This window comes from Phyllobates terribilis, unplaced genomic scaffold (genome assembly GCF_046119375.1).
Source record: "Phyllobates terribilis strain yellow unplaced genomic scaffold, ASM4611937v1 Scaffold_3__8_contigs__length_932513732, whole genome shotgun sequence".
NCBI classification, from domain to species: domain Eukaryota; kingdom Metazoa; phylum Chordata; class Amphibia; order Anura; family Dendrobatidae; genus Phyllobates; species Phyllobates terribilis.
The window spans coordinates 905,395,849-905,416,540 of record NW_027362763.1 but is presented as its reverse complement, the minus strand read 5'-3'; the positions used below and the strand labels follow the sequence as shown (position 1 = coordinate 905,416,540).

The 20,692-nt window shown below is 39.2% G+C and overlaps 1 protein-coding gene across 1 annotated transcript in view; it reads left to right on the top strand.

The window, feature by feature from the left end:
- The first annotated feature begins 2,023 nt into the window (after positions 1–2,023).
- The window catches only part of SLC22A2 (solute carrier family 22 member 2), a 263,194-nt gene continuing 244,525 nt past the window's right edge, over positions 2,024–20,692 (top strand). Inside the window, exons 1-3 of the mRNA XM_073672754.1 lie at positions 2,024–2,543; positions 18,952–19,055; positions 19,798–19,952. Coding sequence (XP_073528855.1) covers positions 2,136–2,543; positions 18,952–19,055; positions 19,798–19,952 — 667 coding nt within the window. The 5' untranslated portion in view covers positions 2,024–2,135. The remainder of the gene's footprint in view (positions 2,544–18,951; positions 19,056–19,797; positions 19,953–20,692) is intronic.

Below are 20,692 nucleotides of genomic sequence, written 5' to 3'. Positions count from 1 at the left end.
CAACGCTTATGACCACTTGCTGCAAGATAAGAATAAAGAACTACCTTGATTCAGATGACACCGTGCCTGGATGTATAGATTTTTCTAACAGTATGACATCACTGTCTTGCGCCACCTGCTTACATCAGCTGCTGGCCTCTGATTGGCTGGCAGAGTGTATTGCAGTGTAAGGAACCGGCGGTTCTATGTACCACAATACATTGCGTCCGTGGGAGCACATCCAGCTGAAATAGCCACTGGTGTCAGCGGGCCCCCTTACTGCATGGCCCTGGTCATGCCCTCTGCCACCGCTATTATTACGCCACTGAGTATACTGTATCTACTAATATGCACAAAGTGAGACTACAACCTCACTTTCTATGTTCTTCAGCACTGGAGGAGCACACCACATTTTGATCTAGGCCCTTCTAATCCTATTGCAATGATAAGCTGTGCACTCTGACCTTCTATACCTAGGCTAAAAAACCCTAAAATGACCACTGATTGGTTGCAAGGCATTCTGGAGAAGTCAGAGCTGTCGCGCCTGACATCATGTGAGCCTTGCTTTCTGGCTGCTGCTGTTCTTCACCAATATGTAAAATGGCACCAGGCATTTTTTTCTGCAATCCACACAAACTGAATAGCAAATTATTTGAATTTGCCAGGACCTGCAAATTTCATGAACCACAATTTTTAGTCGATTTGTAGTTTTCCGATTCGATCATTTGGTATACCATAGCTTGTCTCTAGTGAAACAATAGTAAACACATTAAACCAGCATTTCTGATCCATTTCTGCCTGACAGAAAAGCTGTACCCATAGACATTAAACTCCATTTCAAAAAAGGATAATATGCATCTGCAAATAGGTGCACAGAAATGTTAATGTTTGCTAATAGTAGACATTAGTTGAACATTTGTAGAATATTCCACAATATCTTAATTTTGGGCATCCATACCCACAAATCCCTAGACATGTTTGATTTTTCTTACACAGTGTCAGTCTTTGAGCATATAGGAGTTTATAGCTTTACTCTGTTTCAATTCTTGTTTTATTATGGACACAGAATATATAATTGTACACTCGCACAAATATTAACTTTGACCAGGAATGACTGAATAAAAATTAATTCACAGATTATTTGCTTGGCTTGTTTCTTGTGTATTCAACAACTTTTCAGGTCTTTCTACATGAACAAATGGTAACAATAAATGTCAACACCTTAACTTACCTAATATGCAAGAATAACTGAAAAATTATCCAAACTTCCTGAAAGCACTCTTACATATTTGATGAAAGATGGCCAGTTCATTTATGACTGCTTTCACGGTGGACAACACTCCACATGAACATATTAGACTCTGTCACCAAGAAATAACACTTGAAAACCAGAATGTTTGCACCCATTTTTCATTTTACCTTGCCTGTCCCCACCCACCTACTGACATTCTACATAAGATCAAAATTACGCTAGTTTATTTTGTATAATGGTCAAAAATGTCCAATTTTTTAAACTTGCTTTAGTGTATGGCTTAATGAGGTAACCAGTAACATCATAGTAACACATTAACTAGTATCCACAGTCACAATGGTGCAAGAACCAAGGATCTGGTCTATTTTGCATGGTCTTTACAATGAATGGCTGCTATATGTGATCATTTTCCTGTATTTAAAATGCAAAATGTAAATTCAGAACCTTTTAGGGCTGTCGTCTTCCTGTGACTACTTGGATATTATTGCTGTGACACTCAACACTGAAGATCCTGGGGATGACAAAGTTGGGCTCAGAAAAACTGTGCCAATATGATGGCAAAATAAGAATGAGGCATGGCGCAAAATATTTAGGACAGGACAGATTACTGGCACTTGATTCCGAAGAGGAGATTTATGTATCATGTCCCTTGGGTAAATTCCTCAGTTTAGTAACTTATGCAAACTAAAATATTTTAACCTTGCCAAACATCTTCAAACTGGTTCAGCTGGTTTAGCACGTGATAATGAAACGAAAAACATTTGATAACTTGTCTTTCTAAAAATTACACATTAATGACTGATCTACAAAATACAAGATATTTTTCTGAAGTTTATTCTTCAGTTTACAGTTGATAGGATTGGGCTCTCCATATCCAACAGACATCCTGTGATACTCTCAAAGAATGACGTCTTTTGATGATGTTTTAGAAGACATAGGACAGTTTGGCTTGTTCCAAAAACAGTTGTTCATTTCCATGTGCTTTATTTCGGCAGTGTTTACCCCAATATATGTGGGCATTGTGTTTCTAGGCTTTGTGCCTGAATTCAGATGCAGTGATCCTGTGGTTGAGAAGTTGAAGAACAAATGTGGCTGGAGCTTTGAAGAGGAGATAAACTATACTGTTCTCCGGTTGAATGAGTCAACACAGACCAGCCAGTGTCATCAATATGATATTGATTGGAACAAGACGTCTCTGACTTGTGCTGATCCTCTAAGGAATCTTACAAAATCTGGTCAAAGCAACTTCTCTCTTAACAGCTGTACAAATGGTTGGGTTTATGACACTACTGGGTCATCCATTGTGACAGAGGTAAGTTACTTTGAAACATCTAATATTTATTACATTAGTTTTAAATGGTTATATATTTTGTATCAGAATAGTCTGCCTCACTGATCTTTGCACAATCTCAGCCCTTTCACTATATATACAAGGGGACAATTCATAAAGGCTGGTGCAACTTTCAGGACTCTCATGCCAGAAATCTGCTCAATTTGGACTGGATTTCTGCAATATTTTCAACCACATTCTGGCATAAAATTATAGTGAATATAATATATATATATAATATATTTTATGCATTATTTTTATGCATAAAATTAAAATGTAAAGTAATGCATATTCATAAATAAATAAAATATTAATGCATATACATGATTTTTATGCATAAAATATTACTTAAGGCATCAAATATTATTTTTTGTGCAACTAAGTGTTGACTACCTCTAGAAGCTCATCAAGAGAATGCCAAGAGTGTGCAAAGCAGTCATCAAAGCAAAAGGTGGCCACTTTGTAGAACCTAGAATATAAGACATATTTTCAGTTGTTTCACACTTTTTTGTTAAGTATATAATTCCACATGTGTTAATTCATAGTTTTGATGCCTTCAGTGTGAATGCACAATTTTCATAGTCATGAAAATACAGAAAAATCTTTAAATGAGAAGGTGTGTCCAAACTTTTGGTCTGTACTGTATGTCAGTTTCTTGGCGTAAACTCTTTAATTAATTACTCACATTGGTGTCGTACATCAAATCAGTCATGGAGAAAAACATTTCTTAATCATTGTAAAAATATCAATTTCAATTTCCATAGAAGTTTAGAGAATGAAAGCTGAACCCTAGCTGGGTAATTTTTTTTTTAAATCTGATATAATGATACATTTGGAATGCTTCTACTTATCCCAGTAATTCTGAAATCTGAAATCTGCCAAAAATTAAAAAAAAATGCACTTTTCAAACTTTGAATTTATATGCCCTTAAAATATAGTTATACCACACAAAATAGTTAATAAATAACATTTCCTATATGTCTACTTTAAGAGAGTACCATTTTTTTAAACCTCCTTTTTAAGTATGTTCGAAAGCGTAGAAGTTTAACAACAATCTGCCACGTTTTTAAGAAAATTTACAAAACCAATATATTAGAAAAATTCTAAAAGTGACAACATCTGTAAAAATGCACCCCTAAATGTATTCAAAACTACATTTTATGCAAATCAAATTTACAGGCCAAATTGTCGTGAATCTACCAAATTCAAATTGTAGCATATTTGCACATCTCATCCTATAAGCGGTCATTTAATATTGTTTGGCAAAGGGCAGAGCTCAAAAATGAAGAAGTTATTTGACTCTGAGCGGAAATTTGTTCGGAATAGAATGCCGACAGCAAGTCGCATTTGAAAAGCCCCTGAAGTGTCAGAGAAGCAGAATGCCCCCTGAAGTGACACAATTTTGAAAACTACATCTAAGGAATTCATCTAAGGCTGTAGTGAGCATTTTTTAATCCACTTTAAAAAAAAAAAAAAAATTTTTAAATCATCCATCTTTTTGAAATTTATGTTCTTGTTTTGATAACCTTCTACAACCCTTAATTAAATTTATATCTAGTTATATTCAGGACATGAAGCATGCATGTACTGTCTGCTTTTACTAACATCGAGTGGAGGGAGAGCTGCACCTGGGTGTCGGTTAATGTAACAATGTTACATCACTGTTTAGTCTTTGATTCTCAATGTTATTTTCAAATATTAGATGAGTACATGGGGGCTAAATATTTCTCATCTATCGAAAACATACACAGGAAGACATAATTAGTCATTGAAAATTCCAGGAAATACAGTCCAAATTTTTTTTATAATACTTTCCTATTGAATGTTTACCACTAATAAAACATTACATCATGAAATAAGGAAAAAGGTAGAAAGAGACGGAAAATGGAATATGGCTGAATTAAAACTTAACTTTCATTAAAGGGGTTCTCTGGAGTTTGAAAAAAAAAAGAAAGAAAGAAAATGTAAAACTCCTAGATACATTTAATTAGCAAATACCACTAATTTAGTCTAAATAGGTAATCACTATAATGCATTAAAATGTCTGCCATCTTGTTACACTGAAAAAAACCTGTCCTAGAATGTTAATGCCTGTGAGCACGAGCAGTAAAAAGCTACGCCTCCTCCTTTCATATGGAGGAAGATGGCATAGGAAACTCAGCTGCAGTGACCTGGAGACAGCTTGACAATAAATGTTATAAGTTATCTCCAGGTTACAGCAACCACAGGACAGACTGGACAGCAGTGTGAGCAGCCTCTTTTCAGCTCAGCACCCCTGGTATCTCCATTATTAGATCAGATACAGGGTGGACAGCAGTGTGAGCAGCTGCTTCTTATATCAGCACCCCTGGTATCTCCAGTATTAGATAAGATAAAAGGTAGACAGCAGTGTGAGCAGCTGCTTCTTATATCAGCACCCCTGGTATCTCCAGTATTAGATAAGATAAGATAAAAGGTGGACAGCAGTGTGAGCAGCTGCTTCTTATATCAGCACCCCTGGTATCTCCAGTATTAGATAAGATACAAGGTGGACAGCAGTGTGAACAGCTGCTTCTTATATCAGCACCCCTGGTATCTCCATTATTAGATCAGACACAAGGTGGACAGCAGTGTGAGCAGCTGCTTCTTATATCAGCACCCCTAGTATCTCCAGTATTAAATCAGACACAAGGTGGACAGCAGTGTGAGCAGCCTCTTCTTACCTCATCACCCATGGTATCCTGTATTAGATCAGATAGGCAGGGTGGACAGCAGTGTGAGTGGCCTCTTCTTATCTCAGAACCTCTGATATCTCCAATATTAGATGAGATACAGGGTGGATAGCAGTGTACGCAGCCTCTTCTTATTTCAGCACCCCTGGTATCTCCAGTATTAGATCAGACACAAGGTGGACAGCAGTGTGAGGAGCCTCTTCTTAACTCAGCAACCCTGATATCTCCAGTTGTAGTGCTAGAAAGTAAAAGAAAAAAAGGTAGCACTAACAGGTTATAAGTACAAACTGTATAGCACATGAATAATGCCAATAAAATACAAATTTTGTTAGATATGTATTAAAAATATACATATAAATATAAGTAACAAATTATATAATAACAAAATCACTCTACTGCATCCCAACAAAAAGACCCTTTCTGGCAGCGAAGGTTGGAACCCTAACGGGATAAAAACTATATGGCTCAAAATGGACTGGTCCTGAAATTCCCTGTTATATACCTGACCACTAATAAGCATGAACTGCCTCAATATTCTGAATATAATATTCACAATCATCTACTCTACTCATAATACTATCAATGTTTGCTTATACCGGAAACACTACTCTCTAAAGAAGAAAAGTGAGTAGTCAGTTGACCAGAGCAAGCAAGGAAAGCCTGGCATTGCAGTCATGTGTGAATTAAATGTAACCTGGTACCCTGGGTAGTCTAGACTCAGTTGCCTAATGTATTGTAACACGTCACATGATGATTGGGGAAGGGGAGGGGGTCATTTGATGAACACGATGGTGTTCTTGTGCACATTTGCACATAAAACAAGAAGAGAGAGCAGCACACTTAGTGTGCTGCACCAAATTTTTGCCCTTATGGACAGCCCTGTACATAACAAGGGACCACATCATGTGATAAGAGACAGCATCTATAATATAACCAGGGATGTGTCCTTCTGTCCAAAGCCTCTATAAACTGCACAGTCTGGCCAGCAAGAAAAGTACACATCCCAGACAGGGATGAGGAGTGTGGTGCCGGCGATCGTAATATGTGTAGGCACTGAACACATACCGCGATCTCCGGTGCCATAAGCACATACCTGCTGTGGAGGAGCGTGGCGCCTCTGTTCGGACCAGATGCTGGGGCAGAAGTGTGGCATCGGAATAGGCGCCTGCGCATAGCGCGATATCTGGGGCCATTTTAGTGAACAGTTTGCAGTGTGTCTTTAACAAAATGGCGCCGGACAGCACAGTATGTGCATGCGCGTACTCCGGCGCTATTTTGTTGAAGACACTCTGCAAATGTGTCTTCACTAAAATGGAGCTGGAAATCGCACTATGCAGGCGCTGATTCCGGAAACATTTTAGTAAAATAACACAGGCGACGCACTGCAAGGGTGCGATGGAAAGGTGAGTAGGAGTTTTTTTTTAATTTAAGTGATGGATGCATGAGGGAGCAGGGTGGGGGAGCCTATACCAGGATTGGGGAACACATAACAGGATGGAGGAGCACATCAGGATGGGGGAGCATGTACCAGGATGGGGGAGCACATAACAGTATGGGGGACCAGGATAGGGGAGTACATAACAGGGTGGGAGACCACGATGGGGCACACATAACAGGATGGGGGAGCATATACCAGGATGGGGGAGTACATAGCAGGATGAAGGACGAAGGATGAAGGATGGGGGCACAAATACCAGGATGGGGCAGCATATACTAGGATGGGGGACCAGAATGGTTGAGCACATAACAGGATGGGGGTGCACATACCAGGATGGGGGACCAGGATAGGGGTGCAATTTCCTGGATGGGGGAGCATGGTCCAGGATGGGGGCAAAAATACAAGGATGGGGGACCAGGATAAGGGGGTGCAAATACCAGGATGAGGGAGCATGGACCAGGATGGGGGAGCATATACCAGAATGGGGTCATAAATACCAGGATGGGGGAGCATATACCGGACTGGGGGAGCAGGATAGGGGCATAGATACCAGGATTGGGGACCAGGATAGGGGCGCAAATACCAGGATGGGGGAGAATGGACCAGGATAGGGGACCAGGATGGGGGACCAAGATGAGGGAGCACATAACAGGATGGGGGACCAGGAAGGGGAAGCATATACCAGGAATGGGGAACAGGACCTTTGATTTCCCACCAAGCCTTTATGTTAGCTTTGTAGGCAAGTAGAGGTCCTTAAAGAGGGTTTTCAGGGAAGGATTCTCTGCATTTTCATAAGGGGCTCCGCTCATACAAAAAACCTGATTAGCCTCCTCCACCCATGTCTCAGTATTTATGGGACCTGAGAGAAAACTTGCCATACTCTGTATTCAGTTTTAAGTACCACAAATTTGTCCAAGTAGAGGTAACCAGAATACTGTGCAAACATATACTGTAAATCCTCTTAAAGCTATAATTTTTATTAGATTATATTAAAAATAGCAAAACCCATGTGATAAGAGAGTTAAAAATACGTCACTAAATTGTGATCACACAAGAGAGCCAGCGTCCCTATGAGACTTCTTGAGCAAAAAATAAAAAAAAATTAAAGGATATTGATAAAGATGTGGAGGCTCTCTGCAGTAGCATTCCTCACGAGGCAGGGATACAGGCGGTTGGACACTTTCTAAAGACTAGGGCAGTGGAATGCTATGACCACAACATATTGGTGGAGGAGCTATTGCGTTTTACCCTTACCCACAACTACTTCCTCTTTGATGGTAAGTACTTCCACCAGCTCAGGGGCACGGCGATAGGGAACCCCTATGCCCCCACATATGCAAACCTGTTCCTGGGCTGGTGGGAGGAAACAATTATCTTTGGGGAGGAGGAGAGATGGTGACACCCATATGTTGAGGCCAAATTTAAGCGATTTATGGAGACCATCAATATAAATACACTTGGACTTAGGTTTACGTCTGAATGCCAGAGAAACAGCATTGCCTTTCTAGATGTGAAAATCAAGAAGGAGAGGGATGAATCCATTAGTACATGCACATACCGCAAACCAACTGCAACGAAAAGCCTTCTTAACTGGGATAGCCACCACCCTGAGGCCTTAAAACGGGGCATTCCAAAAAGCCAGTTTCTATGAGTTAGGAGAAATTGTACCAGCATCAGTATCTTTAGGGATCAGGCCAATGATTTGTAACGCAGGTTCCGTGAGAGGGGATGCCCATCCCAGGTCCTAGATAGATCTTACTCAGTGAATCTATAGAGGGACAGATGGTCACTCCTGGCTAATCCCAACAGCAAAAAAAACAAAGGAAAGAGGTTACAAGGATAAAAGGAACTTTTCATAACCAGTTTGAGAGGGTATCTAGTGTCCTAAAAAAAACACTGGAATCCTATTGGCAGATCCAAATGTCAAGTGAGTGATTCCCCCCTTCCCAAGCATTACGAATAGAAGGGGTAGATCCTTTGGCAACCATCTGGTACACAGTCTATACCAAAGACCCACGAATCCAGGAACCTGGCTTGACAGAAAGTAGGTGTGACTGGATGGATGTATGCAAAATGTTCACTAGCTCGGCAACTGGCAGGCTCTTTTCACTTAGGGACTTTGGAAACTGTAGGTCATGGGGGGTGATATACAAAGCCACATGTACATACCCAAAGGACTATGTGGGTAAAACCATGAGGGACATACGAACAAGTGTGGATGAGCACCTAGGTGATATTAAGAACAAGCGAGATACACCTATTGCACGCCATATGAACAAGGTTCATGGTGGTCAACTGTAAGAAATATCATTTAAAATGATTGAACTCATAAATAAGAGGGGGGAATCTCGACAAAACAATTCTGAGAAAAGAATCTGAATGGATATTCAGATTACAGTCGGTATCCCCAAAAGGGTTAAATGAGCAGCTTTCATATGTGTGCTTTTTGTAAAATTTCCCTTTTTTGAAACCAACCCCCCCGACATGCCCTCCAGTTTCCATTGTTCTAGATTTCCTGATCTGTCGGCCCCATTACCCATGTTTGAATATGGGTGTATTCCTGAAAGGATGCTTTTCTCTATGCCTCCAGTTTGGAGGTCTCTCCATTGTGGGAGCATTATGTACATCTGATATCTATTCTACTGTATTTATGCAATAGCTGTATGAACGTACTACCAGCCTCCCCTAAGATCTCTCCATTATTCCTTCTGATTCCCTCCTTCTCCAATATTCACTCCATATTTCACTTTATTCCATACCTTATATCTGACACATCAGTATGGTATATACTTCTCTGGGATTGCACGTACATCTTATATGTAATCCCTCTCACGTTCTATAAAGATGTGGTACATATACTGCCATAGTATCATGCTTTGGTGTAGTTTTCTTAATACAGATTACTTTGGCTTCTCATACATATATGTCCTTGCGAACAAATCATATGCTTGAATGTATTTGGACCATTGAGCGTCGCAACCTAGGGCAATGTTGAGGAGCATGTGCATCCCGGAATGCATTCCACGTTGGGATGCAATCATCATAACCCAGAGGTGACGCACTTGCACGTATGTGGTGCATAGGTGCGTCCTGCGTTCCACGATGGTACACAGTTATCACACCCCGGAAGTGACGTACCGGCGTACCAATAGACGTACCAATCTATGAGCATATTTAAACGCAGCCATCTGATAGACCAGCATAGCTTGCCACTTTCCATCATGCATCCATACTGATATCTCTCTGGATCTCTCTATATTGGTCCTTCTGATGAACTGACAGGACGGAAAAATGCGTTGAGACAATTTCCAGAACTATGAGATAAGTTCTTATATCATACTGAATTTATTTATTTATCTAATAGCATAGCATACAATACGTATTAGACTAGGCAGACACTCATTCCCTGTATATAGCTCACTTTATCAGGGCAAAGCAGGGAGAGTGAGGGACAGCCGCCGATGAACGGGGGCGCCAAATCCGTTATTTACGGTGCCAACCCCTAAGACAGGCAGTGTCAGTCTAGGCTATAGACAGGGCAAGTTAAGGATGCTATAATTTATAAAGTGTCTTTATCAATATCCTTTAATTTTTTCCTTTTTTGGTTCAAGAAATTTCGTAGGGACGCTGGCTCGCTAGTGTGATCACAATTTAGTGACATATTTTTAACTCTTTTATATCATGTGTTTTGATATTTTTAGCTTCAAAGATGTTTTATTAAATTTTCACAAACAATAATCCCCACGCAGGGGGTCCACATATATTCAGGTGCGCAGATCAATATAAAACAAACAGTAAACATATTTAGGGGAGGGGGGAAACCAAGGGAGAAAATTAAAAAAGAAAAAAAGAAAAAGAATTACATGGCATTACTCATCAACCATATGTTCAGAAAGGTTTCTAGAGAATCTGTTTTGGCAACGTCAATTCTTTCATATAACATTATTTTATTTATTCTATCTTTAACCAAGTTTATTAACAAAGCTGCAGATTTCCATTGTGAGGCTATATGAAATCTGGCCGCCATGGTGATGAAATGTATTAGGCGAAAAGTTTTGTTAGGAACCCCCATTGGCTTGTCTCCAAATAGCATGACCGAGGGGCTACATTTAATGCACTGTCCCGTGACCCTTGTAATAAGAGCCGCCACCTGCTTCCAGAAGTAGACCACATGAGGGCACTGGCACCATATATGTTTCATGTCGCCCAATATATTACACCCTCTAAAGCATTTGTTAGATACGCTGGGATATATCTTGTTGAGTCTAGCTGGTACCATGTAGGCTCTGTGTAAAACTTTGAGAGAAGTCTGCATTTATTTGTGAAAAAAATGGAAATTTGGTGGAAATTTTGAAAATTTTGCAATTTTCAAACGTTGAATTCTTATGCCCTTAAATCAGAGATATGTCACACAAAATACTTAATGCAAAAACATTTTTCACATGTCTACATCAGTACAATTTTTTAAACAATTTTTTTTTGTTAGGAAGTTATAAGGGTTAAAAGTTGACCAGCGATTTCTCATTTTTCCAGCAATATTTACAAAACCATGTTTTTTTTCAACATCATTTTTATTTGATTTTCCATGACACAAATACATAACATACATCTAATCTGGTACATAGAGAGGTAAGAGTGCCCGTACGCAGACTGGGTCTATAACAACTCTATTCACATATTTAATTGGTATAACAGATATAACAAACAACAAAATAAATTAGTTGACAGTATGTCTTATATCTCATTGAAGCCATCATGGATAATTAATGCATTTACACGTGGTCCAAATTCTTGGTACCCCTCGTTTAATGAAAGACAAACCCACAATGGTCACAGAAATAAGTTGAATCTGACAAAAGTAATAATAAATTAAAAATCTATGAAAATGAACAAATGAAAGACAGACATTGTTTTTCAACCCTGCTTCCACAGAATTTAAAAAAAAATTAAACTCATGAAATAGGCCTGGACAGAAATGATGGTTCTTCTTAACTTAATATTTGGTTGAACAACCTTTTGAGGCAATCACTGCAATCAAACGATTCCTGTAAATGTCAATGAGACTTCTGCACCTCTTGACAGGTATTTTGGCCCACTCCTCATGAGCAAACTGCTCCAGTTGTCTCGTGTTTAAAGGTTGCCTTTTCCAGACGGCATGTTTCGGCTCTTTCCAAAGATGCTCAATAGGATTTAGATCAGGGCTCATAGAAGGCAACTTCAAAATAGTCCAATGTTTTCCTCTTAGCCATTCTTGGGTGTTTTTAACTGTGGGTAATTATCCTGTTGCAAGACCCATGACCTGCGACTGAGACCAAGCTTTCTGACACTGGGCAGCACATTTCTCTCTAGAATCCCTTGATAGTCTTGAGATTTCATTGTACCCTGCACTGATTCAAGACACCCTGTGCCAGATGCAGCAAAGCAGTCCCAGAACATAACAGAGCCTCCTCCATGTTTAACAGTAGGGACAGTGTTTTGTTCTTGATATGCTTCATTTTTCCATTTGCGAACATAGAGCTGATGTGCCTTGCCAAAAACTTCCATTTTGTCTCATCTGTCCATAGGATATTCTCCCAGAAGCTTTGTGATTGTCAACATGTAGTTTGACAAATTCCAGTCTGGCTTTTTTATGATTTTTTCTCAACAATGGTGTTCTCCTTGGTTGTCTCCTATGAAGTCCACTTTGGATCAAACAACGACAGATGGTGCAATCTGACATTGATGTTCCTTGAGCTTGAAGTTAACCTTTAATCTCTTTAGAAGTTTTCGTCAGTTCTTTTGTTACCTTTCGTATTATCAGTCTCTTTGATTTGTCAAAGTGCGGCCACTTCCAGAGAGCTTGGCTACAGTCCCATGGATCTTAAATTTCTGAATAATATGTGCAACTGTAGTCACAGGAACATCAAGTTGCTTGGAGATGGTCATATAACCTTTACCTTTAACATGCTTGTCTATAATTTTCTTTCTTATTTCCTGAGACAACTCTTTCCTTTGCTTCCTCTGGTCCATGTTGAGTGTGGTTCACACCATGTCACCAAACAGCACAGTGAGTATCTGTAGTACTATATACAGGCCCACTGACTGATTACAAGATTGTAGACACCTGTGATGGTAATTAGTGGACACAACTTGATTTAACATGTCCCTTTTGTCACATTATTTTCAGGTGTACCATCATTTCAGTCCAGGCCTATTTCATGAGTTTAATTTTTTTTTAAATTCTGTGGAAGCAGGGTTGAAAAACAATGTCTGACTTTGATTTGTTCATTTTCATAGATTTTTAATTTATTATTAATTTTGTCAGATTCAAGTTATTTCTGTGACCATTGTGGGTTTTTCTTTCATTAAACGAGGGGTACCAACAATTTTGACCACGTGTGTATATCTTTGCCAGAAATCCTGGCCCATTGATTATTCTCCTCACCTTTCTCTTCTCTATTTTAAGTTAAACGAAGTGGACCTAAGTTATTTTTGAGATCTTCTAGTATATACCATGCTGTAGATATAAAGGGTTCTACCATTTTCCTTTTGTCTTCTATTGAACAGAAATTTATAATAAACTGATTCTATTTTAGAAAGAATTTGCCTGCTTGCTTCTCTTTATTACATAGGGCATCTTGTTGTTCTACCTCCATGTAGTGCTTCATTTGTGCTATTAGTTCTGTAATGGGGGGAATATTGGGATCTAACAAGTGTTTTAGGAGATGTTTTTTTGCCAATATAAGCCAGGTATATAGTAACTTGGGGGGACTCCCTATTAATTTGTTAGGGTTGTTTATGTTAGTCCAAAAATGCAGCAGGGCTAGACAAGGAGAAGGAACATAACCTGGTCCCCATGTGGTGTTAATCATGTCAGCTACCTGATCCCAATAGGAAACTGATGCAGGACAGGACCAAAGGCCGTGTAGGAGGTCAGAGTGTGGATGTTGGCATTTGGGACACGCAATTAGTCTATTAGAAAGTGGGTCTTTTTTTGGTAGATTAAAGGAGTATATCACACCATGCATGATTTTCAACTGAGTTTCTCTCCACTACTTATTTATAAAATGTTTCCTTAATAACCTCCAACCCGTTCTAATCTTCTTGGGGATATCTACATCATCAAATTGTTGTTTCCAGTACTCAAAACCATTTTTTTAGCTTTCACATCACATTTGAAGTGACTTCACGGCGTCTATATGACAGAAAATACCCAAAAGTGACACCATTCTAAAAACTGCACCCCTCAAGGTGCTCAAAACCACATTCAAGAAGTTTATTAACCCTTCAGGTGCTTCACAGGAATTTTTGGAATGTGGAAGAAAAAAATGAACATTTAACTTTGTTTTGCAAAAATCTTACTTTAGACCCGCATTTTTTTATGTTTTCAAGGATAACAGGGAAAAATGGACCCCAAAATATGTTGTGCAATTTCTCCTGAGCATGCCAATACCCCATATGTGGGCAAAAACTACTGTTTGGATGCATGGCAGGGCTCAGAAGGGAAGGAGTGCCATTTGACTTTTTGAATGCAAAATTTGCTGGAATAATTAGTGGGCGCCATGTTGCATTTGGAGAGCCCCTGATATGTCTAAACAGTTGCGATTTCACACAAGTGACACTATTTTGGAAACTAGACCCTCAAGGAACTTATCAAGATGTGTGGTGAGCACCTTGAACCCCCAGGTGCTTGACAGAAGTTTAAAACATTGAGACGTGAAAATAAAAAATTCATATTTTTCGCCCAAAAATATTCTTTTAGCACAATTTTTTTATTTTCACAAGGGTGACAGGAAATAATGGAAAACAAAATTTGTTGTGCAATTTCTCCTGAGTACGCAGATACCGCATATGTGGCGGTTTTGACAGAAAGTTATAACATTGAGCCGTGAAAATAAATATTTCACATATTTCCCACAAAAATGTTTTTTAGCTCCAAATTTAGCATTTTCATAAGGGTAACAGGAGAAATTGCACTGTAAAATTTGGTGTGCAATTTCTCCTGAGTACACCGATACCCAGTATGTGAAGGAAAACTACTGTTTGGGCGCACAGCATGGCTGGGAAGGGAAGGAGCGCCATTTGACTTTTTCAATGCAAAATTTTCAGCATTAATTAGTAGATGCCATGTTGCATTTGGAGAGCCCCTGATATGCCTAAACAGTGGTGATCCCCACAAGTGACACCATTCTGGAAACTAGACCACTCAGGGAACTTATCTAGATGTGTGGTGAGCACCTTGAACCCCCAGGTGCTTGACAGAAGTTTAAAACATTGAGACGTGAAAATAAAAATTTCATATTTTTCGGCCAAAAATGTTCTTTTAGCACAATTTTTTTTATTTTCACAAGGGTAACAGGAAATAATGGAAAACAAAATTTGTTGTGTAATTTCTCCTGAGTACGCAGATACCACATATGTGGCGGTTTGGAATGCAGACTTTGATGGAATGGTCTGCAGGTGTCATGTCGTGTTTGGAGAGCCCCTGATGTGTCTAAACAATTGAAACCTCCCACAAGTGACACCATTTTGGAAACTAGACCCCTCAGGGAACTTATCTAGATGTGTGGTGAGCACCTTGAACCCACATGTGTTTCACAGAATTTTGCAACGTTGATCTCTGAAAATGAAAAACAATTTTTTTCCCCTACAAATATTTTGTTTTAGCTCCCAATTTTTTCGTTTTCACAAGGATAGCAGGAGAAAATGGACCCAATAATTAGTTGTGCAATTTCTCTTGAGTATGCCGATACCCCATATGTGGTCGAAAACTACTTTTGAGGCACATGGGAAAATTCAGAAGAGAAGGAGCGCTATATCATATTTTGCTGGACTAGTTTGACGGTGCCATATCACATTGGCAGAGCTCCTAAGGTGCCAGAACAGCAGAATACCCCCCATAAGAGACACCATTTTACAAACTACACCTCTCAATGAATTCATCTAGGGGTGCAGTGAGCATGTTAACACCACATGTGCCTCAAAGCCAGTAGCTCTGGAATTTACATGTCTTGTTAAGGCATATATCAGCTTCCCATTTTTTTGTATGACTCATGTAGTTGTTGTTCAATTTTTCATTACCTGACAAGTTTTTACATAATTTATCTTGTAAAGGTACAATTAGTTCTTCAAGTGTTTCTACAGATTTCTTGTCATGGCCAATCAATAATTTAAAAAATGTACGAGAGATTGCCCTGCATGCTTCTTTTCATCAACATTGGTATATGAATATAGCACCTGAGCCATCATTGATAAAGGAATACAGAATCAAATTTAGTACAGCAATAATTACAGTCAGGTGAGTACCCACCATTAATGTTTGTATTTCAATAACCCACATCTCTCAGTAACATCTGAACATTAGGTACCTCCCTCGATTCACCCTTGGGTGCACCTATAGTTGAAACCAGAAGTTTACATACACTATATAAAAAGACACATATGCATGTTTTTCTCAATATCTGACATGAAATCAGAATAAACCTTTCCCATTTTTGGTCAGTTAGGATTACCAAAATTTTTAATATTTGCCAAATGCCAGAATAATGAGATAGAGAGAAAGTTTTAAGTCATTTTTATTACTTACTGCAAAGTCAAAAGTTTACATACACTAATATTACTATGCCTTTAAACAATTCTGGACTGCCCATATGATGTTGTCATGTGTTTGGAAGCTTCTGATAGTTTTTTTTTGCAACATCTGAGTTAATTGGAGACACACCTGTGGATGTATTTTAATGCACACCTGAAACACACTGCTTCTTTGGGTAGCAACATGGGAAAGTCTAAAGAAATCAGCCAAGATATCAGGAAGAGAATTGCGGACTTGAACAAGTCTGGCTCATCCTTGGGTACAATTTCAAGATACCTGAAGGTGCCTCGTTCATCTGTACAAACAACTATATGCAAGTGCAAACAAGATAAGAATGTCCAGCCATCATATCGCTCAGGAAGGAGATGGGTTCTGTGTCCCAGAGTTGAACGTGCTTTGGTCCGACTTGTGCATATCAAACCAAGGACAAAAGCAAAAGACCTTGTGAAGATGATGGCGGAAGCTGATAAGATTGTGTCAATATCCACAGTGAAACGAGTACTGTATGAACAGGGGCTGAAAAGCCACTCTGTCAGGAAGAAGCCATTACTCCAAAAGAAACATAAAAAAGCTAGATTAATGTTTGCAAATGCAGACAGGAATAAAGACCTTAATTTTTGGAGACATGTCCTGTGGTCTGATGAAGCTAAAATTGAACTTTTTGGGCATAATGACCATCGTTATGTTTGGAGGAAAAAGGGAGAAGCTTGGAAGCCTAAGAACATCATCCCAACTGTGAAACACGGGGGTAGTAGCATCATGTTGTGGGGTTGTTTTGCTGCAGGAAGGACTGGTGCACTTCACAAAATAGATGGCATCATGAGAAAATTAGATTATGTGGCAATACTGAAGCAACATCTCAAGACATCAGCCAGTAAGTTAAAGCTTGGGCAGAAATGGATCTTCCAAATAGACAATGACCCGAAGCATACTGCCAAAATTGTAACACAGTGGCTTAAGGATAACAAAGTCAAGGTTTTGGTGTGGCCATGTCACACAGGGTGTGGAAAAGACACAGTGCAACACAGAGGGAAGAGGGAAAGGGAGCCCAGACACTAGGGAAAGGGGGGAGCGGAGACCTCAAAGTCTGGTCTAGTGTCACCCTGTCTCAACTACCGTCCCTGTATTGGATCTTCACCAATTGCCACACGCGTTCCTCGCCCTGACTTTTCCTGGCATAAGGCTAAGGCTAGGGAGGAGAGGAGATGAGTGCTAGTCGATCTACACTAAACTCGGTAGACAACAAGGGTAGACAAACAGGGGGGGGATTGCTTAGCATTAGATAACTCCAGTCAAGTGCGCACATGGCCGCAAGCTCCAGAGAGGACGAAGTACTGCTCTTGCTAAAGCCTCACAAGTAGTAATGATTATCGCCGGCACCTCCCTCTCAGACACGCCAGATATTTATACACTCAGGCCACGGTGCTAATTAGCCAGAGGAAGGTAGCCGCTGGGTCCTAGAGACAGCCAGCCTCTAAGAAGATGTCTGTAATGCCAAACGTAGAGATCTCCTACAACCAACTGCAGGGCGACTGTCTGTCACCTCTGACAAACCTGTGACAGGCCATGACAAAGCCCTGATCTCAATCCTATTGAAAATTTATGGGCAAAGCTGAAAAGGCAGGTGTGAGTAAGGCGACAAACCTGGATCAGTTACACCAGTTTTGTTAGGAACAATGGGCCCAAATTCTGACCAACTATTGTGAGAAGCTTCTGGAAGCATATCCCAAACGTTTGACCCAAGTCATTCAGTTTAAGGGTAATGGTACCAAATACTAATGAAATGTATGTAAACGTTTGACTTTGCAGTAAGTAAGAAAAATTCCTTAAAGCATGCTCTCTCTCTCATTATTCTGGCATTTGGCAAAAACTATGGTAATCCTAATTGACCTAAAACGGGAAAGGTTTATACTGATTTCATGTCAGATATTGAGAAAAACATGCAAATGTGTCTTTTTATATAGTGTATGCAAACTTCTGGTTTCAACTGTATGGCTCTTAGCACTTCCTGATCCAATGCACTTGTGTCAAATAAGTCTAAGACAGGCAAAAGGGAAGGAAGAAGTAAACTACAGAAATAAGCTAAAACAAAAGAAACACACAACCCTAATCCAATTCTTATAGGAATTTTGAAATTCCAATCTTTGTCTGCTGTCTGTCATAATAAAAATTCAGGTATAACCCATTTTCCTTGGAAAATCTTAAAGGGTCTAAAGGTCAAATATAATTCTGTAATCAATATACTCAATAAAGGGTTAAGAAACTATTATTATTCTCACTACTATTAAATGGTTTGTCCACTTCAGTTTTTTTTAATGGTTACAATGACATGATAAAGAAGTGATACTCACCTCACTGATCCCCTCGACACACTCGACAAACTAGAAATAACTTTTTAGCCAATTACAAGAAGCATTGAACCTCTTCACCCAGTCATTGGTTGCAGCTGACCACGTGTTTTTTTTTCAAGATGCCTAAGTAGAAAATAGAGTTCGTAGAGTCGTCAGGAAGCAGTATAGGATTGTTAAGAATCGTAAGATGGATTTTTCTTATGTAATTCTGACCCTTTTAATAAATCAATTGGATAACCCCTTCAAATATTAAGGAATATTGATAACACTGTGCATACTTACTTAGATTTCAAATAACTATAACAAATACTTCTTTCAGTTTAACCTTGTATGTGATGATGCTTGGAAGCTGGATCTGTTTCAGTCATTTGTGAACCTTGGATTCTTTCTTGGATCTATGTTTATTGGATACATTGCAGACAGGTAGTGTATTATTATTATGTGTTTAATTGTGTAACAATTTTTTTTTTAATATTTAATATTATTACACAGTATTTTATAGTTTTATAACACAATAAAGCATATATATCAAGCCAAGTAGACCAGAATTCTGGTGCAATTTGCTTTAAAAATTGTCTTTCGTTACTTCTATACTTTCTAAATGAGGTATGGTCCAACTAAAAATAGATGTAGCCCCTCAGAAAATTGGTGTGACTTAATGTGTGAAACCATGATCCAAAGAATGTGTAAATCTCTGGCACAAAGTTAGCTAACAAGTACATAGCATAAACTTAAGCTTAGACTGTCTTAAGTTTGCGAGATTTATCAAACAACATGAACCACTTTCATAAATTTGGGGCAATTTAAAACTCCAACCTAGGTTTACACTGAATTAGATTGAATTGATCAATAAGAAATGTATTGTGTATTATTTCATTACCTTTGTATAAAAACAGCTCGATCACAAAGGCCCTGTGAAGACACAAGGGTTAGTGGGTGGTCTCGTCCGCTGGCCTGGCTGTCTTTAGAACCACCGCATGGGACAGGGCTCATCCCACTAAATGCCCCTACTCCTTCCCCGTGACCAGAATATAATATTTAGCTTCAATTAAAAAACATTATTTTGCTTTTTGGATAGGAATACAATATGAAATAATAGTTACAAGAATTATTTTAAGAAGGAAAGGATCATAAGTAATTTATATCATTTTATTTTATTTTTTAGATTTGGTCGTAAACCATGCCTATTAATATCACTCTTCATCTCTGCAGTATTTGGTGTCCTAGTAGCATTTGCTCCATCATATCCGTGGCTTGTTACATTTCGCTTCATTCAGGGTTTAGTTAGCAAAGGCAGTTGGTTGTCGGCATACGTTCTAGGTAAGTTGAAGCACTGATGTCGAATGAATGACACTTGACAATTCATGCAGAAAAAAGCCGGCACCACTGCACTGTTGTGCTTTCAGCGCTCCCCAGTCTGCAGAGCACACACCTCTCCCACATACATCGGGTGCTTGTCAAAAGAATCAGTTCCAGCAATTGCAAAAATATATAAGACAGACAGCACTCACCAGTATGTAAAAACACTCTTCTTTATTGTTTCATGTAAAAACAGCAAGCAAGGGAGTAAGAGGTACACCTGTCGGATGATGGCCGTTTTGCGCCTATGTGCGTTTCTACGGGTCACTGAATACAGGGGAAATGACGAAGGTGAGTTTTTAACACCTATACACCCCCTCTTGTCGAAATAGCCAATGAATGACCCCATGACTTGCAAACTGGAAAGATTATTAAAAACAAATTAAACTAATTATTAACAGTGATGACTCATAAGAAGATTGCCATTTCTATCTTGTCATTAAAGCCAGTGGGACCCTGAGCTTTAGTGCGGAGGATCCACCTGGCTTCTCTTCTAAGTAGCAGTTTATGTAAATACCCACCTTGTGGAGGTAGTTTGACCTGCTCTAAACATGCAAATCTCAGCACACGTGGATTCCCTCCATGGAAATCCCAAATGTGCTGGATAAGCCTTTGTGAACCCTTTCTGGTTTGTATAGAATTCAAGTGTTCTCGGAAACGGATAAATATAGGACATATGGTTTTTCCTATATAATGAAAAC